General features: G+C 37.6%; 1 protein-coding gene across 8 annotated transcripts in view; it reads left to right on the top strand.

Annotated features, from left to right (window-relative positions):
* The window catches only part of Smarca1 (SWI/SNF related, matrix associated, actin dependent regulator of chromatin, subfamily a, member 1), an 86,492-nt gene extending 61,844 nt beyond the window's left edge, over positions 1 to 24,648 (top strand). For 3 of the 8 annotated variants that reach the window (XM_063280086.1, XM_063280087.1, XM_006257525.5), the window contains 2 exons: positions 8,002 to 8,112; positions 9,159 to 9,641. In XM_063280086.1, the coding sequence (XP_063136156.1) occupies positions 8,002 to 8,112; positions 9,159 to 9,230 (183 nt within the window). In that variant the 3' untranslated portion in view covers positions 9,231 to 9,641. Of the gene's footprint in view, positions 1 to 8,001; positions 8,144 to 9,158; positions 9,645 to 22,656 lie in introns of those variants that run through there. The other 5 variants (XM_006257526.5, XM_063280088.1, NM_001271190.1 and 2 more) reach the window with 4 other exon arrangements.
* Positions 24,649 to 25,322: the final 674 nt, after the last annotated feature.

Below are 25,322 nucleotides of genomic sequence, written 5' to 3'. Positions count from 1 at the left end.
TAGAACTGTAGGAGAAAAAACTACTTTCTAGAAATTATTGCTATAGCTTTTTATGAACTTGCTTCCCGCTTTATATGGTTATCACAGTGGCTAGTAAATGTTAATTAGGTTACTGGTTCTGCACAGAATACTTTTCTAAATATTCAATCTAGTCAGAAAGGAGGTTTCCTTTTAGATATTTTAGAGGAATAAAAGGGGAATAGAAATTTCCTGGTTGTTCTATAATCACAGTGATGCTTTGTTGCTTATGACTAAAATATTATGTTATTACTTATTTGCATTTAACATCTTGTGTTGATATTTTAAGAGACTGCATTCTTAATGAGATATAAGGAACATTAACAATACGCTGGCAAAATCGATAACTTATAAATGTTCTGATGGGCTCTTCTTGAGTATGACACTATATGTAACCTGAAAGTGGAAAGAAAGCTATTGGGAATAGGAGGGCAGAAAAAGGACGAGCAGATGGGGCAAAAAATGGAGGCAGAGGGAAACAACAAAAACAAATTTTTCTTAGAAAAACACAATAAAAACTAATTCTTTGTAAAGTCAAGTACATTTTAACGCATAGTAACCTGTTTCTGTGTGCTTGAAAGGCAAAAATGTTCCCTCTCTGCCTTAATTTTGAAAATGTCTTAGAATAGAGACTGTAGTGATTAACTGTGCTATGTGGCAAAGGCATCAGGGAAATAGCTTCATAGAAGAGGTACAATTCGATTCGTGGACACAGGACTATGCAAAAGGATAAATAAGGCCAGTACATCCCAAAAGTATTAATGTATGCATGGAGAAATGGTGGAAGATGTTGTAACCAGCAGCCAAGTGATGGAGAAAGCTGCTTCACTGAAGGCTAGATTTGGGTCATTACTGTATAGGAAGCAGGGGACTCAATGACAGATTGTAGCGGGCAATGAGGTTATGTCCTGTGAGCACTGCTCACTTCACTTACCATTTAGAGTAAAATACTCAAATTTATTTCTACCTTGTTTCCTGTCCTGTTTTGCTCCCTTGACCAATGTACCACTGTCTGTCCTTGAGTTATTTTTTTCTCCCAGTTTTAACCCTCAAGTGACACCGATTTTATTCAAGGAGATCAGCATAGGAGCTTACCCAGTGTAGGCATTAGGTCAATAAACCAACACAGATTATGTGGGCTTCAGTTTGTCTCAACCCCTGTAATTGAAAAAGTTTGAATGGCATCTGAGGAATTGCACCAATATGCTACAGTTTATTTCTGACCCTGTGTCTTGCTAGACTTTTGATTGTAAGTCCTGTCGATTTAATTATTGGTATGTTTGTGTATCACTTGCAAACAACATGTAGCTAAAGTGGTTCATTTGTAATCCTAAACTATTTGGACAAATAGAAACACAGTGCACTAAACAGGGAGCATTTTGGGTATTTATACCAGTGTATCGTTGTGTGAAACATGATAAAATATTTCATGAATAACTTTTTCTCCCATTTTTTATTGGATATTACCTTTATCTACATTTCAATTATTATCCTTCTCCCTGGTTTCCCCTCTGGAAATCCCCTATTCAATCTCCTCACTCCTACCTCCATGAAGGTCCCCCCAGCCACCCACTCCCTTCCTCCTCCCCGCCCTGGAATTCTCCTACACTTGGGCAATGAGCCTTCACAGGAATAAAGGGCCTCTCCTTTCACTGATGCCCAACAAGGCCCCTCCTTTGCTACACATGCGGCTGGAGCCACGGATCTCTCCATGTGTACTCTTTGGTTAGTGGTTTAGTCCCTGAGAGCTCGGAAGTGTCTTATTGGTTGTTATCTTTGTTCTTCCTATGGGGTTGCAACCCCCTTCAGCCACTCATCTCTATCTCCTTTATTGGAGACCCCGTTCTCAGTTCAATGGTCGGCTGCGAGCATCTGCCTCTGTATTTGTCAGGCTCTGGCAGAGCCTCTCAGGAGACAGCTATATCAGGCTCCTGTCAGCATACACCTCTTGGCATCCCCAGTTGTGACTGAGTTTGGTGTCTGCATGTGGGATGGATCCCCCAGGTGGAGCAGTCTCTGGCTGGCCTTTCCTTCAGTCTGCGCTCCACACTTTGTCTCTGTATTTCCTCTTGTGAATATTTTGCTCCCCCTTCTAAAAAGGACTGAAACATCCACACCTTTGACTTTCTTCTTGAGCTTCATGTGGTCTGTAAATTGTATCTTGGGTATTCTGAGCTTTTGGGCTAATATCCACTTACCAGTGAGTACAAATCAAATGTGTTCTTTTGTGATTAGCAGTAACAACGTTTTTAAGTGACAATACCTACGTAAAAGCATCCTACCATTCAAACCTTCTTTGAAAAATGTAGGCTACCTCTATTTGAAAATGAATTTCTATTTAGCTGCCAATATTGTTGGGCTATGAAGATCTAGTATATACTGCTACTGTTTTTGTTAGTATTATAGGAGTTCAAAAGTGTTTCAAATCTGGGAAATATATTGCAGGATTTGCAGATGAAGATATTTATTTCAAATAAATAGTTATTTTTTAAAGCGGGTAATATATAGGGAGTACATAAAAGACAAAATAACAAAGGAGAAAATATGTCCATTTTGTTATACTGAAAATCCTAAAACAAAACTTCGTCCATACAGACTTTCATGTACAATTGAGAGACAGACATGTGGAGTGCTGTTTTCTTCTTTAGTTTACGTTTCTGGCGCCCTGCTTATTCACCATTTTTGGCTCTCAACCCTAGCGGGCAAACTGAACCTCACTACTTGTTTCATGTGGCACGTTAGGCTAAGAATTATTTTTCCACTTTTATAAAGAAATCAAAACAGTGTTTGGACATATGAAAATTAAAATTCAAAATTCCAGGATTGCCATTTGTGCTTCAGATTTCATTTGAACTCAGGCACGTGCTCAGTTGCATATTTTCAGTGACTAGTTACATGCTGCAGTGGAAGAGAGGAAGAGAGTGGCAGAGAGTGGATCTTTTACAAAATGGAAAATATTCGTCACCAATTCTGGTCGCCAAGGCAGTAACTCAAGGCACGAACGTGGAGGCAGCAACTGAAACACAGACCATGGATGAACACTGTTTGTTGGCTTGTGCATTTTTGGGGATTTCAACTGCTTCATACCACAGCCCATGGCCACCTGCCCAGGGCAACCCCTACAGCAGACTTTCTTAATCTTCCTAATGCAGTTTAATATAGATCCTCATGTTGTGGTGATCCCCAACCATAAAATTATTTTTGTTGCTATCTCATAACCAACTTTGCTGCTGTTACAAATTTTAATGTAAGTACCTGGTATGCAAGATATCTGATACACAACCAAGTGGGTCGTGACCCTCAAGTTGAGAACTGCTGCCCTACAGTGTGGTGGGCCTTTTCATGTTGATTATTAATCAAGAAAACGTCCTGCAGATTTCTTCCTCTCCCTATTTCATTTCATCCGAACCCCGAGCACATGGACATTCAGGTCAGGTTTTCCCTTTTAATCCTCTCTGACAACACCTTCAAAGGCAGATGGAGGGCTGTGCTCTATCAATCTGTGAGCTTCCCAACTCTGTCAAGTTGACAGTCAAGATTAACCATCCCAAGTAGGCTTATGTGTTACTCAACTTCCAAGAAACGTTTTATATGAAGGGTGGGTAAAGAGCAGATATTTACTCTAAGCATGGGGTATTTGTGGCTCTACTGATGATTCTGGTCGAGGAAGCTGTCTTGAAGCACAGAATTGTTAGGGAGAGAGGAAATTGGCTTGTTCTCTTTGACTGTACAGGTTCGATGTGGAACCAGTTGTTAGAGATCATAAGGTAACAAATAGCACTGTTGCAGAAGGCAACGTGTTTGAGTTGTTCAGAGTTGAAATAGCCAGGCTTAGAGGGTAGCAAGTACTTTGACATTGGAGGGAATCAGATAGATGGCCAGGCTGCATGGCTTCATAGCAAGGATCTAGTATTGAGGAGTTCTGTATCAACTTGAATAATTTTAAAACCTCTTCCTAATTTTGAGTCTGAGATTTTTGTGAAGTGCTAATCTGTCTAAAGGAGTTTCTGAACACAAAATGCACATAGCTTGTGTCTCGCATACTGCTCAAAATTTGTCACAGAGCTCCTTTTGTCAGTGAAATTACACATAAACCTTTAATTCTTTTTCGCTGAGCTGTATATAACTTAGGTTTAGCCATTGCTATTACTTTGTGGATGATTTGCCAAGTTGGATTCTACGAAACATTATTTCAGAACCAGAAAAATGTTTTGTGCCAGAAAAATAGATTTGGGGCATGCTGACATTGAATCTTGCCACAGAGACTTCCAATCTACATTAGAATGCTAACAGCTTTGAGAAGTTTGTTTGCCTCTTTGAGTTTCCCACATGTGTGAACACAGAATTCTTAAACCATTTCCCACAGTTTCCAATACAGCAGAACAGTTTTTCAATTTGTCGTTTTTTATTGTCTTCTGTCGCCCTTAATTGCTTTGGCATCTCTTTTCTGACTCCCCTGTGTTATTTTTCCTTCTTCCAAATTCATTCCTAAATCAAGAGTGGGGAATCAGTGAAAGAGATAATTAGACTACAGAATTATAGAACTTGTTTGACATTCCATGAACCATTCCCTTGACCTCAGAAAAATAGGAAGACAAGAAACAGAGAAACTGAAGAGAACAAAATGCTTGTCCTTTCTTTGTTGCCTTTCTGAAGGGGGGTTTTTGTTTTTGTTTTGGAGCAGTTACTGACAGGTTCAAAGGAATCATGGTGAAAACTTTTTTTTGTGGTCTATTTTGAATCATTTTGAAATATCCTATCTTTTTACATGTAAGACTGTCTGAAAGTATTAGTATTTGTTCTTGAGTCATTCATATGAACTATGAATATGTATCTAAAGATATCTGCAGTCACAGGCAACTATTACTTATTGCGAATAATAATAGCCAGAGGGTATAGCTTAATGATTCAAGAATCAGATTTTTATAAAGAATCTATGTAGTTTCCCTAGAAACCAAGGATCAGATCTCATCAGGGTCAACTTAGCCCTTTTTATAATAGATAAATTGAATAACATGCTGTTTAATTTGTATGTGTATATATTATTGGATGAAACTATGATGAATATTTGGTATGCATATTAAATGTGTTACCATTACATTGCTAAGTAATTGAAATTACAGTCTTATTGTTATCAGTTTATCTAACCCTGGGTAATTATGGCTGTCCAAGAAGCTTGAACATTCTGGCATTACATAAGACTTTTTGTTTTTAACTAGAAAACATGAATTGTTAATGTGTAATATCTTTCTGGCTAATCTCAGTTGTTTTTTTGTTTTTTTGGGGGGGGCTTGAATTAGAGAGTAGAAAAAATTTTGGTTAGTTGATAATATAGTCAACTTCAGCATTCCCTAAGTTGTGTGGCAGTTTTCTAGATATTACTTAGAAAGATAAAACTGTCTTAAAAGGATTTTTGACATTTCTTACATCTTGATAAATTTTCTCAAGACCTAAATGATCATTTTAGGAAAGTTGGGAATGCAGATATGAGTTGCTGTGGCAAAAGGGTCTTTAGAACTTTGGTGCAAATGCATCCTCTACAGAATAAACAGACCCAATTGTTTAAAGAAAAAAAAAATCACCACTGATCCTAATTTCAGAGCTAGCTAGTGTCAGCTACTAGTTAGTGTTCTTTCAGCCACTTTCAGTCTCTGCACCTTTATTACCAAGATCAAAAAATGGTTTCCAGAGCTAGTTCAGTAGTTTTCCTGCTATCAGTGTTCTAAATACTTTCTTGAAATATTTTATGTATCTCTTTATTATAGTAAGTGTCTAAGAATGGAATTGTTAAGTCACAGGATATGAAATTTTAGAATATTTCTTTGCTATTTCTAATTCATTTCCTTGAAGGGTAGTGTATTAGTTTGCTGCTCAATGCTGTAATAAAGAAACACAGACTTGATGGCATAGGCAACACTTTTTTGTTGTCTTGTTCTGGAGACTGGAATCCAAGATTAAGGTGCCAACAAGGGTAATCTATCGGGTAGATGGCCACCTTTTGCACATGACAAGAAGGTAATGGGAAGGTTAATACCCTACCTCTTTTTGACTCATTTAGCATTAACTAATCCTGTAAACTAGGCTTCTTTAAATATAGTCAGAAGATGGCATTGGACCTCATGGATCTTCTAAATATGACAGTTAGCAATTTCACTTTAATTTTTGGGAGAAAGTTTAGTTGATATCAAGTAACACTGTCATTCAACATCAGTGAATGGAAGTTCTCATTTACATCTTACTGCAACCAAGTACACACACTGCACTCATGTGTGCACAAAGCACGGGCACACCACTACTAATGTGATAGAAATAGCTTTGTTTGCTTCCCATTTTTTTAGCCTTGGTTTCAGAAAACAAATTGTGTGTGTGTGTGTGTGTGTGTGTGTGCGCGCGCGCACACACGCGCGCGCGCCCATGTATATTGCTAGACAGGTTGCACAAGTGCTCTCCCACTGAACTACATCTTCAACTCTTGAAACTTAAAAGAAAAAATTCTTGTACCAGGCATGGCGAGATGACTCAGTGTGTAAGAGCAGGTCTACATGTGGTGCACGTACACACATGCAGGAAAATACTCATAGGTATAAAATAAAAATAAATCCTTAAAATTTTGCTGAGTTTTCTATTTTTATACTTTGATCATTTTCCTTTTTCTTGAGTTTGTTCTTAATTGCTAGAAAATAGTTTTTGATTGGAGCGTTTAGCTGTTTTGTGTTTTGTCAGGCATTTCTTCTTATACAGAAAAGAAGTCACATATTTAAACATTATTGACCCTTTGGTATTAATCCATTATTTACCTTTAAACACAGCAAAGTGTACAGGGTTAATAATAAATGAGTTTCCATATTAATGAATCATATCTTTAATGCTCACCATACATTCATAAAGTCTGTTTATAGTTTGGATGCACTGACTGCTGGCAGTAAAATATAGTAGTGGCAAGGTTAATGCAAAAATCTTTTCAGATAGTATTTACTCCGAATTAGCAGGTTCCTTCCTGATTCCCAGGACTTAAATTCCATAATATGTATCCTGAGTCTTCTGTTGGCTAAGTAGCTTTGGGAACAGCTGCATCTTATATCCCCTTCCTAGTGGTTCGTAGTGATCATCAGGGACTGAAAGGTTCCATGAAGCCTTGTAATAAAGAAGTCTGTTTAGAAAATCACGACCAATCAAAATATAGAGTTGTGGAGCTCAGTCCCAATGGATACAACTTGAGTAGCTCTAGTGTAATATTGCAATATGAAAATTCATATTAGTATAATCCACAAAACTTGTCGGGATAGCGTTTGTACAGGCTGTGTGTGTGTGTGTGTGTGTGTGTGTGTGTGTTCATTAAACATATAGAAACAATTGTTTCTACACGTTAGTTGTACTACCTCTAGCTACATACATTCTCCTATTTTCTTAGCATCTCTGACAACAATTATTCTCATCTATTCTCTAATTCTGTCCTTTAATGGTATTATATAGCTAGGCATAGTGGCCCATATTGTTATCACAGCATCTGGGAGGCTGAGGCAGGAGGATTGCTGTACATTTAAAGTCAACCTGACCACATAGTGAGTTCTAATTTAGCATGGACTAAAGAGCAACACCATGCCTCAAAAACATGTTATATAAATGGAAGCATACTAGACATAACTTTTGTGATTGTATTTTTCACTCATCATAATTCTCTGGATGCCATGATGAATAACTAGTTCTTTCCATTTTATTGTTGAGTAGTGTTCCATGGTAAAACAGACCAGCTTGTTTAACTTGTCATCTATCAAATGACATTAGCCTATCTCTGTCATACTGGGATCTAATAATACCCTATATGAGTGTTCTAAAGAATACTGGTATGATTGGAGTGGGGGCAGAGAAAAAATTACAAACTTTGGAAAGTCTCTTCTACAGAAATGATATAGTTAAAGAAGTATCTTAAAAGTTCTTAAAATAATATGTTTTAGAAATTAAGTTCTTTATTATTTCATTTAGGAATTTCAGAGACGCTGTAATACTTTGATTTCATTGATTGAAAAAGAAAATATGGAAATTGAGGAAAGAGAGAGAGCAGAAAAGAAGAAACGGGCAACTAAAACTCCAATGGTAAAATTTTCAGCATTTTCCTAACTTTTAGGTAGATCTCATTTTTTTTATATAATTACAAATGTTTATACTATGTTTAATGCTGGGTTTTATGAAGTGCTAATTTGTTTTAGATTGAAGAAGAATCACATCATAAACGTACTTCGTTATTGTTTGAAGAACATGTGGTTAGGAATTCCCTTGTTACAAGACTCAGTATTTAATAAATTCCTCACAAATTTAAGCAGAGGCATAATGCAAGTGAGATCCTAGGAATTGAGACTAGGTCGCCGTGGGGGCAGCAGAAGGTTAGAGTAGGGGTGAGATGGTTTGAAGACTAAAACCTGGAGTTCTGAGTTGATCAAATAAGTTGTTTGATCTTTGTGGAACTGTGTATACAAATGGGAACCCTGAGCAGGCAAGATAGCCTGTTTTGGCATTAAGTTAACTGCTGGATAAACATGTGATTTTAATCCTGTTGGGTTGCTGTGTATATCTATGATTCAAAATATTCTGTTTGAGTGTGTTAAGTAGTCCCATAATTCATCAAATCTAAGGTGCTTTCCATTGTAAGACACAACATTTTTTGTGCCACTAACAAATATGATGCCAAGTATCATCTGTTATCAGTTGTAAGATACATCCTGATGTCAGAGATGCTAATGGGGGACAGAAATGCGCATCATAGAAGATATGAAATATGGTGTGTTAACATTTATCTTAACGTTATAAAAATAACACTCATAAATAAAAATTTCCCCAGAAACTTTAAATATTAAGTAGTTCTTTAAGATAAAAGTACATTTATAAGCCATGTGTAAGTAGATACTTGATGACTATTTTTGATGGATATTTTATGTCTTTTCATAAAAAGAAACACCTTTAAAAGTTATTTTACATTGGGTTATATAGTTTGTTGGGCTATATAGTGTGTTAACTGTGAGTCTCACATTGAAGTGAATATTCATGTTAAATTTTTTAATGCATTTACATCCTAGATTTAACATTGTTGGGCCATTTAAAAGTGTGCATATTGGAGCAGAACATTAAATCTGTTTCCATTTTAGTCACAGAAAAGAAAAGCAGAGTCAGCTACTGAGAGCTCTGGAAAGAAGGATGTCAAGAAGGTGAAATCCTAAAGCCTAGAAATAAAGTTTTAAATGGGAAACTGCTATTTTCTTGTTCCCATCTTCAAATGCTAATTACCAGTTCCAGTGTATTGATGGTACTCTAAGGAAAAAAACTGAAATACTCTTTGGTTTTGATTTCTTGCATATTTTATATATTTTACAATGCTTTCTACCTGAAATGTGTAGCTTTCTATTTCATGCATCTAGTATTTTGTGTACTGTATTTTGTGCATTTCGTGTCTTCATCAAATTCCTCTCAGTCCTTGTTTTTTTGAAGCCTGTGCTGAGGTTTTAGCTTTTCTATGTTTTCTATGCCGCTGCTTTGAAAGAGAACCTAGATTCTATAGCTGTATTATTGTTGTTTCAGACTTTAAATTTATATGGCTGTGGAAAAATGAATTAAAATGATTTGAGGAGAAAGACTTTTTCACTTCTTTGTTGCTTTCTTTTCTATTGAGTCTGGGCTTGTGTGTGTGTTATTGCAGACTGTGATTAGCATAATAATCATTTCTTTGAGGTCATCTAAATACTTTTTCCTAAAGAAGTAAAGGGTGAGGAAAGAAAAATATTAAAAAAACCACCCTAATATTTGATACTGTGCTTGCTGTCAGTATGCGTTACATTTAAATTATTCTCTAAATATTCAAGTGGGAAAATATAATAAAGAACTGTCTATAAGAAATGTAATTATTTCCTGTGTTTTGTACAGCACAAAGCATTGTGTTTATTGAATTGTATTGCCCACTGCTGTGTATTTTGGGCTAAAGGGAAAACTTTGCTTGCTGATTGGTGCATGATAGTTTGTCCCATGGAGGCAAAACAGAGGGCTCTCTGGGTACCATATAGATCTAGTTACAACTAAATTTTAAGAAGATGACATAAGTACTGTGCATTGCAGAAGAACGGAAGCTGTTTTCATTAGGGATACATTCATGTTCACATAGCAAGCTCAGAGCATCAGTGGTTTTGAACACCAATAATGTGTTTCTTGCTCACACTAAAAATCCCATTCAAGTCAGAAGAATCAGATGGGAAGGAATGCGCTCCACCCAGTCACTCAAGTGTCCGTGACGAACTGAAGTTCTGCTGTTTTATAGTTTATCCATCTGGGCACAGAGCCTTTTCATCTGTCCTCCTAGGAGAAAGATAAGAGGCGGAGAATTCCATACAGGCTGTCTACTGCTTCAACCCAGAAGTGACACACGTCACACCTACTTAGATCACATTGTCCTCAGCAAGCCACATGACACTGTGTATTTCCAAGAGAATAAGCTAATGTAGAGGAACAAGTGGAAACAACTACATTCCTCTTTCACTGCCTTGTGCTATGAACCACAAACCACAACCCAGTACAATTAAGCTTCAAATCAGATTTTGGGATTGGAAGATCCCAAATGTGCTGAAAAGCTCCCATCAGTCACCAGAGCTGGGGAAAATGATACCCAGAAATTCACTTGATACCTCCAAGGTCTTCATATTAGAGAAACCTTTGTTTGTTTATTTGTTTTCTGAGAAGGTGAAGATGAAGGGCGGAACATGGGCAGTTGGAAATGTAAGTCCGTACATCTTATTCTCTCTGTTAACCCAAAGAGGTTACGGTATAAGCTGTATGTGTCAGCTATAAGGAAGACAATTTGCAGGTAAGTTCTTCAAGCTTTATGATGAGGCTCTTTTCTTGGTCCATAGCATGAGTTGTGCCAATCAGCTCTCGAAGACTGTCGATGAAATCTTGAGACTTCATCCTTAGAAACTTGTAATACATAAAATGGTTTTATGTAAGAGTCCCAAACCTCACAACCACACATGGGGAAGCATGTCTTTTGTATTTAAAGATAGGCGATTGCATTACTGAACTAAGCCTTTTAAGAAGACCACTTATACAGCGACCACCAGATGATAGCACAATCTAAATAATGTCGTGCCGAGGGCACCGTCAGACCCCTTTTAGTTGTTAAATTTACAGAGAAACTAAACTGGCATAGACGACTTTAAAATTCCAATAGAGAAATAACATTTCAAACAAGAGGTCTAGATTTATGGAATCATATCCCTAGAATTGCTTGCCATGTTCCAGAGAGAAATATGCAGAGACAGTTCGTACACCAGCTGTTTGAAGGCCAGAAGAAACAGAACAGAACACCACATATGTGCACGGAATTTTGTAAGAGCACAATGCCCCTGCCCTCGGTTCTCTAACAATAGCATTCTAATTGATTGTCAACCCAATTCTTTGGGTGGTGTGCGGGGTGGGGGTAAGGCGGTCGAGAGACGTGAACCCCGTAGGAGTCTCCTTCCCTCAAAGAGTCTATCCTGAAGATAGGGGCTGATGATGTCTCCAACAACAGCAAGGTTTCTGTAGGGTCCCTCGTAAAGCAGCCATCTTAAGCTCTGGCCCCACTTTCCTTATACCCACACGACGGTGCTCAGTCATTGCTTTGTCGTCATCAGTCTTTGGATCTCCTTGGTGCACAGTCTGAATCTATATTTTTTCTAAGAAAAAATGTTCACAAAAGTTTACGCTTTGAGGCCCTCTGAGTACGACAGTTTTTCGGATAGAATATTTGCCACTACATTGCTTGCTATGGTACATGTTTTGGTTTGAAAAAAATTAACAAAGCCCTCCATTTAACTGGTAGAATGACGACCACTATGTTGAAATAAAATGCCATTTCCCCAAGTTTTGTCAAAGGTTTGTCTTTGTGGCTTAATTGTTACTCCTATTAGCAGTACTTAGGTTTCCCTGCCTGGTGTACAGGCCCACAATTAATATTGAAGTTCACATGACTTTCTCTTCAGGGTTTTTTTTTTTTTTTTTTTTTTTTTTGCCAGCTCCTGAAAACCTCAAATTTGCTACTGGATTATTATTTTCTTGTATCATTTATTAGTTCACTACTCCTCACGGTGTTTTCTCAGGCCATTTTTCTCCTTTGCTTATTCATATTCCCTCTTCTTTTCCTGGACTTACTTATGGTGCTCAGGCTTGCCTGCAACTTACAGCCTTACTGTTGCAGCAATTGGCTCTGGGGCCGGTTCTTCAATACAGTTACTGGCATCAGAATTGTTCTTAGGTTCTGCTTCTGAGGAAACTCACAATAAGACATCTCACAAAGATAGCTCTCTCTTCCTTGCTCTTAGTGAATTCATGAAAATCTGGAAGATGTGTAAAGATAAGAAAAGTAATGACCAGGTAATGAACCACAGATATGTTGTTGTAATGACTGCACTCTGAGAAGAGTTAATAGGCAGTATGGCTGTGCCCTGGGACAGGTACAACATTGGCTACTACTTTCTCTCTACTGACAGAACTTTCTCATATCATTGATAGCTGTAATATTGGAAATTATTCAGTACAGATTACAAGATACCAAAGGGTTTGGTAAGGCCAAAACTGGTGTCCAGGCGACTGTCTGAAAGCGTTCTCTATGCTAGTAGGCACTCATTTTTAATACCAGTGGTTTGTTGGACCAGGACTTGGATGTTTTTAGAAATAACTTTAAGCAAAAAGACTTTATTATTATTATTATCATTATTATTATTATTATTATTATTATTATTTTGACAATTTTATAGAAGAAAGAGCAGAGAACTTCCCATCTTGAACTCTGCTTGTGTCCTTCTAGTCTGCAGAGGAGAAATTTGGTGAGATGATCAACTGCAAATGGCTCAGATCTAGTTCTTATAAACAACATGCCCAGTCTAATTATTATTAATTATTAATTTTATTTATTTATTTATTTTTATATTTTACATCCCAGTTGCTGGTCCCCTGTCCCTCCCTTACAGAGTTCCTTCTTCCATTGTCCTCCCCTACTTCTCTGAGACGGTAGCCCCCACTCTGATGTATCAAGTTTCTGCAGGGTTATATACATGAGCCCTGTTGGGGAATGCATTTCACAGACAAACTTTATGGATAGCTCTACTTCAGTTGTTCAGGGGCCACATGGAGACTGAGCTGCACATCTGCTACATATGTACATTCATTGGTCCAGCCTATGAACGCTCAGTCTCTGAGAGCCCAAAGGGTCCAGGTTAGTTGACTCTGTTGGTCTCCCTATGGAGATCCTATCCCCTCGAGGGCCTTCAATCTTTCCCTCAACTCTTCCATAAGAGTTCCCAAGCTCCAGCATTTGACTGTGAGTATCTGCATCTGTTTCAGTCAGTTGCTTGGTGGAGCCTCTCGGAGGACAGTTATGTTAGGCCCCTGTCTGCAAGAATAACAGAGGATCAGTAATTGTGTCAGGGTTTGGTGCTTGCCCATGGGGTGGGTCTCAAGTTAGGCTGGCTATTGGTTGGACTTGGCCTTTTTAAAGTTTTATATGTTTTATTGTGGCATTGTATATAAGAAGTATAGAATTCTTTTTTTTTAAGATTCATTTTTTTCTCAGTTCATATAATTTATTGCAGTTAGCACACAGTTTAAAAATTCACCAACACACCAATAGTACAAAACTAAACAGTATTGTAAGTTATTCCCCCTCAGGAAATAAAACATACTATGATTGTCAAAGCTAGATGTCAGTCTAAGATTTACAACAAAGGAAGAATGTGAAACTAAGGAAAAGAAAAAGCAATCATTCACAATGACCACAAAAAAAAAAATCCAAACAGTCCATTCTTTCACAGACATTGATAGTCTTCTCTAAATTAATAAAGATTATTTTAACATAAACTGTATTAAAAAAACTAGAAACTCTTCAAGTAACTAAAGATAATGCTCCAAGTTATATATATATATATATATATATATATATATATATATATATATATGTACACTTTAGCTGTCTTCAGACACAGCAGAAGAGGGCATCAGATCTCATTACAGATGGTTGTGAGCTACCATGTGGTTGCTGGGATTTGAACTCAGGATCTCTAGAAGAGCAATCAGTGCTCTTAACCATTGAGCCATCTCTCCAGCCCGCAGTATAGAATTCTTGTGACATGACTTTTTTCAATCATTGGTCTAGTGATTTCTCATTTCTTTCCTGTTGGGAAAAAATTACCTAGGCTATTTTAGTCAGATCTAACCTAAACTTTTAAATTAGCTTTAAACCTTGCTTTCTTATTTCCTATAAGACCCACCTTTTGCACCTTTGATATTTTCCCTGCTATATAAATGTTAGAATTTAATAATATACTAGACTAGTAAATAACATGGGCTACTTTTGAGAGTCTCTATGCATCTCTAATATGTTGATAAGCAAGCACTAATCATATCCAGTTCTTTAACTCATATCATAAATACAGTTTTGAATTAATGTATCTCCTTCAGGAAACAAAGCCTGTTCGACATATTGAAGACAGAACGAGGTCTTTCCATAAAGCTCATCTTGACTAGACTATTAGGTTTCTTATTAATCACTATCTGCGACTCTGGTTAGCCCTCTTATAAAATAAACTGTAAGTTCCCAAGTGCTGTTTTTATGTGCTGGCTGTTTATTTTTGTGTTGGCAATCAGACTTGCCAGAATTTAACCATTGGTCTTTCTTTTACTAAGATTTCCATGCTATTCCACCCACTGCTTCCCAGCATGTGTTATCTGCATTATTTGCAATTAAGTAGATGGCCTCTATTAATTACAATTAAGTTTGAGATTTGAGTATATCATTGTGGGTTTATCAACAAGTCTTTCCTGCTTTTTAGGATCCCAAACTTTCTTCTTTTTCTCCATTTCTCCATTTCTTCCATTTCCTTTTCTTTTTTGTCTCTTATAACTTCTAAAACTAAAACATCCCCTGGACAAGTGTGTTTGTTCATTTAAAATATCCTGTAGCTACTACTTGCTAATCATGGGTCTTTAAGTGTGTCTAGACCAACCCAATTGTCAGAGCAAAGGCATCTGCTTCCTAGCAATCATTTGCTGTTTTTCTTCCTTGTGGTCTTGTTTATTTTTCAGTAAGTTTCCTTCTCCATCTCAATCTATGAAAAGTGCTCTGTCCATTTTGTTAGGAACTCTGCCCCTGCATTCAGTGATCACAATTTGACTCTCAAATCCAGAAGCATAAGTAGACACTTGGCTAAGATTCTTGGCAAAGAAGCAGTTATAAGGAGTCTGTTGTAAATTGGTTAGCCCTTGTAGTTCACTAGGGGTTCTTTATCTGGTCTTAAGAAATATGTAAGTTAAGGTTTATACAGTGTCCAACTTAAAACCAGTATGAGAACGTCTTCTGGGGAAGGGACTTAGGAGACTATACTGTGACACCTTAAGATTTTATTGCATTGTCAGTTTTTCCAAATTTCTGAGCATAGTTTAAAAGAAGAACAATTTTACTTGCCAATTGGTTGACTACCAGAGTGCATGTATTTGGTGATCTAATAGGCTACATGTCTGAGACACTGTTATTTTTTTTATATGAAGGAGACTGAGCTCATGTGGAACCTTGTTGCGCTTGCAGGGTCAAATCATGGTCAAGCTTCTCAACTGTCATGTTTTCATGAAAACTGACACCTGTCAGGTACACACAGGATTACATCCCTAGTATTCCATCACCAGTGATTCAAATATGAGGGCTGTCTAGTCTCTGTAACCTTATTTTCCAAAATCAATGCTAGGGGCAAATAGTTGCTCTTGCCTTCTTAGATCAAGTGTGTGTTACAGATGGAGATGAGTTCCAGATGCTGTTAAGGGATAAATCATGGTGATAACCAGCCCAGAGAATATTTGAGTCCTGCATTATCTCCACCATCCATTTTTATTCCACAAAGGATACATGTGCCCAAAGGGTGACACATGAAGCACATATATTTTATTGAGTAGGATATTAGCCTCAAACCTTAGTTCAGCACTCTACTGATTTAGTTTTGATCATTAAGGGGGCTTAGGATGATAGCTTGAAACTCAAAACTGAAAAGGATGAGTATTCCCTTAAGCCAAAAATCAACTTTCTAAATTTGCTGTTCCAGCAAGAAAAATAATCATAGCTACCAGAGCAGAATAGAGATTTCCTATCTATGTGGTATTGCTTATATATTTTCAAGGCTCCATACACTAGAAATTGTTCCTCAGTGCCCAAGGATATTGCCAGTTATTTCAGTACTCTTCTGCTACTTAGAAGGTAGCTGGAGAGTGGACCACAGAGGATCTTCGGACTTCTTCCTTTGGAAATCAATCTGGTCACCAACCTTAGACTGCTAAGATTCTGTAGTGGGGTCAGTTTCTACAGCTTGTGGTTGATTATACACTCTTATGTGACTAGAGCATTGAGTAAAATAGAAAGTATCACAAGAAGCATGTTGATACATAAAGATTGAATCCAGGACTTTGCACATGCTCAGTAAGGGCTCTACCACTGAATTACACCCCCAGCCTCAAAACTCTCAACTTGTTATGAGAACCGTATCCTCTCCATGAGATTTCTTATTACATATTGGTGTGTGCGTGCATGGGGATGTATTGATGAGATTTTCATTGAGTCCGAGTTCTTGAGAACAATGTTTTACTGAATATCAATGCCAGTATTTTGAGTCTTTTGAGATCAGATGGCAACTGCTGCTGGTCACCATACCAGCAGAAAACAAGTTCCTTTTATAAGCCACAACAAACACGCACTGCTGTATTTTGAATATGCCTGGACTTTGCAATAGATTGTTTTGTTTTTTTTAAATAAATCTAAACTATACATGTATAATTTCCCCTGTGGTAATCTGCCATAGTGCTAGGTAAGTGCTGTGATATGGCAAGCTGCACTGTGTTTGACTCATGGAACCGCAACCCGGGATTGTGTTGCAGGAGGTTTGGAATCCCTACACTGAAGGTAAACATCGTGAATTGTATTCAGAATTGTTAACTTGAGGCTTTGACAACAACTGTGTTTGCTTTGGCTTTACTTTAGTTAGAGTATCAGATTTTGTTGTATAGCAAATCACCCAAAAACTTAGTGCCTAAAAACAATATTTAACTTGTAATTTTGTTAGGTTGGCAGTTTGGATTAAACACAATATGTCACATATTCAGTTACCTAAGTTGTTTTTTTTTTAATGCATCCAAAGAAATAGTATGAGTTGAAAGGAGGTATTAAATGAAACTCTTGAGGAAAGCTGAATTATTATAACTCAAGTGGGCTGTATTCTGAGTGGATGAAAGTGCAAAATGCAAAACAAAAATACTTCTGCATGCAGGGTCAAACTTGGTTATTTTATTTTGTCTGAGAAGGCCCCAGGCTAGCAATCAGGTAATCCCTTTTGAGGCATGAGACTTCTAACTCTGGCATCCAAGGAGGCTGCTTCAGAACAAGCTTTCCCACTTCCCTATGTCTGCTACCTAAGCTGTCAAGGCCTGTGACCCCTTGATTGCCATTTTATTGTTGTTTTTGCTGAGGCTTTATTGTTACCTGTTATGACTAAATCGATGTGTCCAGGGGCAAAACAGCCGTCTCATCTCACTGGCCCCTAAGTGAGATTCTTACTGAGGCCACCATTCAGTACAGGTGCTGTAGTAAAACCTGTTCTAGAAGTTAAACACTTCAGCTTTTTAGAAACACTATTCGTGTTGAGTGTCCCACCTCATGGATTCAGTCCTGTGTCTGTCAGACTACAGGGGCTGTGGCTCAGTACATCCATTCCTTTCTACTTACTCATATTTGATAATCAAAAGCTTTTCTGTGCTGTATGCCCTGTCCAGAGACGCCTTTCTATACCCAAATGAATGTTGCTACTTTAATTACTCATTCAAATGTACTTACATCTGCCATTCATGCATCTGTTTATTCTTTCAGGCATGACTTTCCAACCAGACCTTGGATCAAGCCCCTTAAGAGAAGGGGTTTTGTCTATGACCACTTTCCCCACAGAATGCCTTTCAAGCTTTGAAGCCACAGGGATGAACTGTTTGTCTCAGTTTTGTTTTCCCATTAGTTGCTATCTCTCATCAGTTGTCTCTGTTACTGTATACTTAAAGCAGATGCTTAAAGTAAATGGTACCCTCTGCAGATATTCCGGTAACTAAGTTGGATTACATAAATTACAAAAGGAGAGCTAGTAGAGGGGCCTTGAGCATTAGGAATGTAGACACTTATGCTTTCTGTTACTTTCCAGGTAACAGGATACATATATTGATATCTCTGTCATCATCTTTCTCTCCTTGTGGTTCTTCTCCTATCTATATGTATCTATTAGCTTAAGACAGTCATTCTCAACCTCCCTAATACTGTGACCTTTAACATAGTTCCTCGTATTGTGCTGACCCCTGCCATAAAATTATTTTGTTGCTACTTCATAACTATAATTTTCTACTTTTATGAATAAAAATGTAAATATTGGATATCTAATATTCAATCCCTTCAGGTTGATTTAATTTGGGGCTTCATGGGTCTAGAGGGTTAAAGTCTATGACCATCATGGTAGAAAGCATGGAAACAGGCAGGCAGGCATGATGCTGAAGCAGTACCTGAGAAAGCTTACATGTTGAGATAACAACCACAAGGCAGAAGGGCTGGGTAATTTGGAATATTACCTCAGAACCCACCCTCAATGAAACACCTCCTCAAAAAAGGCCATACCGAGAGAGAGAGAGAGAGAGAGAGAGAGAGAGAGAGAGAGAGAGAGAGAGAGAAAGAGAGAGGGAGAGAGAGATACAAAGAGAGAGAGAGAAAGATAGAGACAGAGACAGAGACAGAGAGAGTCAGAGACAGGACAGAGGCAGAGACACAAAAAGATAGAGGAGGAAATAATTGGAATGTGGTAGGCTTTTATAACCTTAGAGTCCACCTCCAATGACATACCTCCTCATAAAAGGCCATATCTCCAAATCAAACACAAACAGGGAAATCTCTCACTAACTGGGAACCAAGCATTAAAATTTATGAGTCTATGGATACATTCTCATTCTAGCTAAATGGTGTCTGAACCTACCTTAGGATGATGATGAAGGGAAGGCTTTGTGGAGGTAGTAATGTCTGAGTTAAATGGGGCAATGAGTAACTAATGGGGAAACCCTAACAAGGGTGGTAGTAATGGACTGAGGATAGTATGCTTTACACAGAAACATGCCAGGCAAAAGATTATGACTCAGTTGTTAGTGGAGTGGATATTTGAACGATCTATCTTCCTTCCCTAGTACTTTCCTGACTTTGGCTTTTGACAAAGCATTACCCATCTTTACCCTCGCCTCAAGGGATGACCTAATGGTTTTGTCTCTTGGAATTCCATGTGGTGGAATAGATTTGCTTTCATCTTATGGTTTATCATGCTTCTTCTGACCTCAGGAAACATTTTTGTAAACCTTTGCCCTTATTTCTCACTGTTAAGTGTTTTCAAATTCTGAGTGGGAGGCTCATATAGGTAGAATGTCTCCTATGTAAGGTCACATAGCTAAATGGCTTTGCTGATTTGGCTATAGGTGGGACATGGGCCATGTTCTATGGCTGAAGGGTGAAACCATATAATACAAAACTGGTCATTATAAGCAACATGATGTGGGAAAATAGTGTATTATCAGGCCACGGTTGGCACCTCCCTAAAGTCTGTTTCTTGCCAATTAGTGCACTAATATTCTCCCCAAAGCAACAAAGTTGTCTTTGCCTAGTCTCTTTCAACTCTTACACCTTAGCCACCAAAACTTCTTTCCAGGACAAAGACAAGCCAGTTTTGTTTGGAAGCAATTCCAAAGGAACACACTAAAAACTGCCTGTCAGATATAGCATCTGTAATCTTTAGGGGACATCTTCATACTTCAATTTTCTTGACTTACCATTTCCTAAAGTCCATATTGCATTGGGTAGCTACTTGGAGATGGCTAATTATTAGTTAGAGGCAATAAGCATAAACATATTGCAGAGAAGGGAGTTCTTCCATCAGCATTTCTGAAAAACTGGAGAATCTGACTCAAGGGGATGCTGCCTTTGAGATGCCTAAAGGGCAGAAGCAGTCTGCTTCTAGGTAATGCTGCACCCAGGGCAAACACGGCTTACAGATCTGGTTCTCAATTTTGATTTTTTGATCAGAACCACCTGGATGGTCTGTGACAGCTCAAGTGCGCCCTCTGCACTTCCAAGTCAGTGGGGCTTTGCATTCCTTTGAAGTTGTCAAGTGGTGTTCATGTTGCTGGGGAACTACATTTTGAGACCCATCATTCTTGGATGTTGGCTTGAATCAGACTTTTGGTGGCTCAGTAGCAGTGGGTTTTTGCTGTACTGTTGGTAAGTTCCACCCAGAAAAAAAAATTCTCAAGGCTGTCTGCTAGTTGCATTTTTCTGAACCCTTCATTTTGTAAAGCACAAACAGGTCTCCTTGGGTTCTGTCCTCCCTGTTAGCAGAATTGACATCTGCCCTGTGTGCAGCTGATTGACGTGGTTGCACCTACTTTTATGATTAGCTGTTTCCACTTGGATGAATGAATCTCCAACTCTTGTCATCCACTGTGTATTCACGGATACTGTTGTCAGAACATCTTCCAAATTCATTTCCTGCCAGGAAAGAATTAACCTCCACGTACATAAAAATTCCAAAGACTGGGAACATGGTCAGCTGATCACCTTAACTTTATGCACCATGAACTTGATTGATTCTGATTGTGAGTTCACCCTGAGTTGTAATGGCTATAGCTAGTGAAGATTAGTGTCACAGGATAAATATCATAGCTGACTAGGCAAGAGGTGTTTGGACTGAGGGCTTAGTGTTTGGAAAGTACTAGTGGACATTTTGAGTATTGTAAATGGATTGAGAGGTTAATTTATCACCAACATACTGATGATTTTAGTAATATTAATATATAACTCAAATTAAAATATGATATTAAAAATATTTAATAAATAACTGAGCTAAGTCTCAAGTGACCTTATCCATTCCTGCAACTCACAATAACTTCTGACTAGCCATCAACTATAGATTTGCTCTAGACGTCAGCCTTGGGGCTAATGTTAGCTTCCATTTTGATTTGCTGATGTCTGTGTCATACCAATTACTATTATGGATGCCATTCCCATGACTTAGACAGAAGATCCAAAAGTTACATTACAGAGAAAAATACTCATATAATACGTTCTATGTATATAGTTATTTTGATATAGTTGCAAACTATGTATTTAGTGGTTTAGTTGATTTTTTTTAATAAAGCAATTTTAGCATTTCCTACTCTGAATCAAACACTTACCAGTAGTTTTGTTAATCACACACACACACACACACACACACACACACAACACACACACACACACGCACGCATGCACGCACGCATGCACGCACGCATGCACGCACGCATGCACGCACGCACGCATGCACGCACGCATGCACGCACACACGCATGCACACACGCACGCACACGGGAGAAATCATGTGTTCAAAATGTTTTTAAGTGATAATCTTTGCTTAGGTTCATTTTCTTTTGCCAGAAAAATAAATTTGGTCATAAATAGGACTGTTCAGATTGTCTGTAGATCAATGACATGCCAGCAAAACTGAGTGAAAGAAAACATTCCTCTGTTCTTTGCAGAGGAGAACAGATTTCATAGCAGAAGCAAATCTATTAGAATGTTCTACAGGGCTGTAATGGAAAACAACATCAGAGCAAACCAAACATTGTTCAATGTTTTTATTCCTAGTAGGGATTCAGCATGATGTTCATTGTCTGGCCACAGTGGTATGCAATGGCTGATTGAAGGCTTCAGTAAATAACCATGTCCCCAGATGGATATATAATGGTTCCTTGGACACACAATTCTTTGAAAAATTGTAGAATTCATCAGCCAACAGTGAAGTATATAGGATATAAACTATTGCTTTGAATTCCACAGAACATCATAATGGTGGGTATACTTTCCAGCAGTTGAAATACGTTTGCTAAAAAGAGCTATGTTTTGTAGATCTCATTTAAAGAACATAGACTTTAGGAAATACAAAAGGAGCAAAAAGCATTATTTAATAACTGTATCTTTTGCTAAAACATTTGGTGTCGAAAGTAATAAAAACACACAGCTCCTATTTATTAAAATAACAAAGCAATGGTATAAAGCAGTGTGTGTACTTACATGTGATGTGTGGAGTAAGGATTATTACAACACAGCTTTTGGGAAAACAACGACTATGAGGTTCAACTGCACTTTCTCACTTGGCTGCCACGTGGGTTTGATACATTGCCTTACTTGGGAACATTCATTTGCCTTTCTGTGATATGCTTAGGATTGACATTCAGTTCCTATTTGCAGCATGTGTAGAACACTTGTTCATAGCTGAGCTCAGTTAAGCCTGGAACAGTGTCTACTCTGATTGATGGGTGTCCGTAATATACTTTCAGTTAAATAGTTTGGCTGTTGCAATTAAAAAGAGTGATAAGTAGGGTTATTAAGAACATGAAATAAGAGTATAAGTGAGGCTCCTGATACATAGCTACTACTCAATAAATATTCCTTTTTATTCTCCCCTCAAAGAACTGAAAACATATATTTTTCAACCTCAATAAAGGGAAAGAAAATTTTCTAACCATTTTTATTTTTGTTCTCAATAGGTTAAGGAAATCGTCGTGAGTGTCCAACCATTTGACATTGTGACGTGGTGATCTGCAAACGAGTTGGGCTGAATTCATCGCTGTCATGGGTGTGGCCCTGAGGGTGTGGGTTGGACAACCTTTGTTACGTGTTATATTTATTTAGCACCCATCCAACACACATGAAATCTTATTAAATTCCAGGAACTGAGAGCATGGTGGGACTGAAGGGATGAATACTCACAGTTTTAAGATCATGGTCTCCAGAGAAAAGCATTCTCTCTCTCTCTCTCTCCCTCTCTCTCTCTCTCTCTCTCTCTCTCTCTCTCTCTCTCTCTCTCTCTCTGTGCATGTCTGTGGTGTGTGTGTGTGTGTGTGTGTGTGTGTTTAGTCATTTGTACGGAAGTCAGGGAAGGATGTTGGGTGTCCCCTTCTGTCGCTCTCCAAGGTATTTCTTTAAGATGGGAATGAACCTGAATGAGGCTGGTGACCAGCAATCCTCTTATCCTCTGTATCCACCACAATGTTCCTGGGTTTATATGTACATACAGCCATATTTGGCTTTTTTTCCTGTTGGTACCAGGGACTTGAGTATTTGAAGTCTGATTCTCATGCTTATTTAGCAAGTGATCTGGCCCACTGAGGTATCTACACAGTCTGTCTCTGATTTTAATCCAAACAGCTGGAAGAGTGGATATAAACTTATAAGATCCTTCCATGCAAATGTAATATAAAGAAAGACCTTATTTAGGCAGGTACAGCCTGGCTTGGCTTGGCAGCTGACAGCAGGGTGGATTTCATCTCCTTGATGATTATATGTGGTGGTTCTGAGAACTGTTATGACAGAGTTATTTCCCATATGCTGGCAGTAGGAGTTGGAAAATTCTTGAGTTTTGCAGAAAATGGCATTTGGCCAAATATAGATGCAGGAAAGAATGTAAGAATCTGTGCAAAAGGAGAGGTATAAAATAGCTGGGAGATTAGGGAAATTAGAAATGTTTTAATCAACAGATGATATTTTTGGACTCTTGTTTTCAATAAAGAGGTGACAATTCTATTAAATACTATGGTTATACTATTTTAAAATTGATATTTATTCATCTTTCTAGGAAAATGCAAAATAATATGAGCTACATGTTTTTTTGAGTTTTCATCTCTATTAAGAGTTTTGCTTTCAGTTGGTAAGAATACACATTTTTAAGGTTATTTGAGGTCATCTAGTGTTTTTTTTACAGGCCTTGGGCTTAGACAAAGAGCCGTGATCAACAGAGAATAAATGAGTCAGTGAAATAGCACTTATTCAAAAAGATTATTGAACATCTTGCCACTGAATTATGGTTCTGTGTCTCCTTTGTGCAACATTAAATCATACTTTCAGAGCTTTGAGATTTTTGGAGACCATTGGCTGTAATCTCATTTCAAAAATGATTTTATTGTACTTCTAAAAATGGTACATGTTCATTATAAAAATTCCAGCCATTCAAAATAAAATGTTGAGAGCTAAAATTCCCTTAAATCTTGTCATCCTGCAATGACAATGCTTAACTATCCAGGTTAGCTGGATTCCTTATATGTCATTGTGTACCTAAAGACCGGTGGTAAGTAAAAGGAACCATTTTTATGAAATTTGGATCACACTATACATATTTTAATAAAAATGTAATTTTGCTAGGATTTAGTGGAATATATAAAATAATATAAAATGGAGACAAACATTCATATCTTGCTAGGGATATCAATTTCCAACAGATACCTTTAAAGTTGAGGAAAAAGTGATGAAAATACTCAAAAGTTGGTGTCCTTATGTTTTTTCAAACCTTTTTTCAATTGTAAATAGTATTGATTGATGCCCTGTTATGACAAGTGAGAAAATCCCATGTATTTTCTTCTTTAAACATTATTTTATTTCTAAAATGATTTATTACATTGTCAGGATTGTAACATTTGCTTTACGTTGAAGGAACCATTTATAGATTGTTTGCCAGTTAATAAAGACAAAACTCTAGAAACTTAACATGTACAAATTTAGTTTTGATCAAGGCTTAGTGATTGACTCCTTTAATTTCCAGCACTTGGGGAACAGAGGCAGGATGATTTTGTATTTGAGACTAGTCAGATCTCCACTGAGCTACACAGGAGACCATGACATACAAAATAAAAAACAAAACAAGTAAAAGGAATTATTTCTCATGTGAAGCGAGCCCAGAGTTCATGTTCAAGGCTCCATGACTCATTAGACATCCAGATACTCGTTGCTTCCTGGTTGGCCATCATCATTAGGGTGTGACTTTCATTGTCAAGGTTATATGGCTGTTGAAGTTTTACTTATGTCTGTGGTTCAAAGAAGGAGCAAAGATGAAGAAGGTAAAAACAAAGTAATTCCAGCTGTCCCAAATACCTTCTTTGTTTTACTGCTTAGGTTCATTCTGGGGAGATTGATGAATTGTATTTCCCCATTTCCATGGTTCTTGTTTTTAGATTTATATTTACATTGATTTAAGACTTTGGAAAACGAATGAATTTCGCTGAAGGATCCCATTAAGATTTTAATTTTGATTATCTCTTTCTTGAGTAGATTTCTTCATTAAAGGAGTTCTTCCCAAAAGTTTCCATTGGAACTGTATTACCTAAGTTTTTGATTGCATGATGTCTCTCTTAATTGTAGGGTTTAGGCTGTCTTATATGTC

The sequence above is a fragment of the Rattus norvegicus genome, chromosome X, assembly GCF_036323735.1.
Source record: "Rattus norvegicus strain BN/NHsdMcwi chromosome X, GRCr8, whole genome shotgun sequence".
Lineage (NCBI taxonomy): Eukaryota > Metazoa > Chordata > Mammalia > Rodentia > Muridae > Rattus > Rattus norvegicus.
This window is presented reverse-complemented; position numbering and strand designations above follow the sequence as displayed.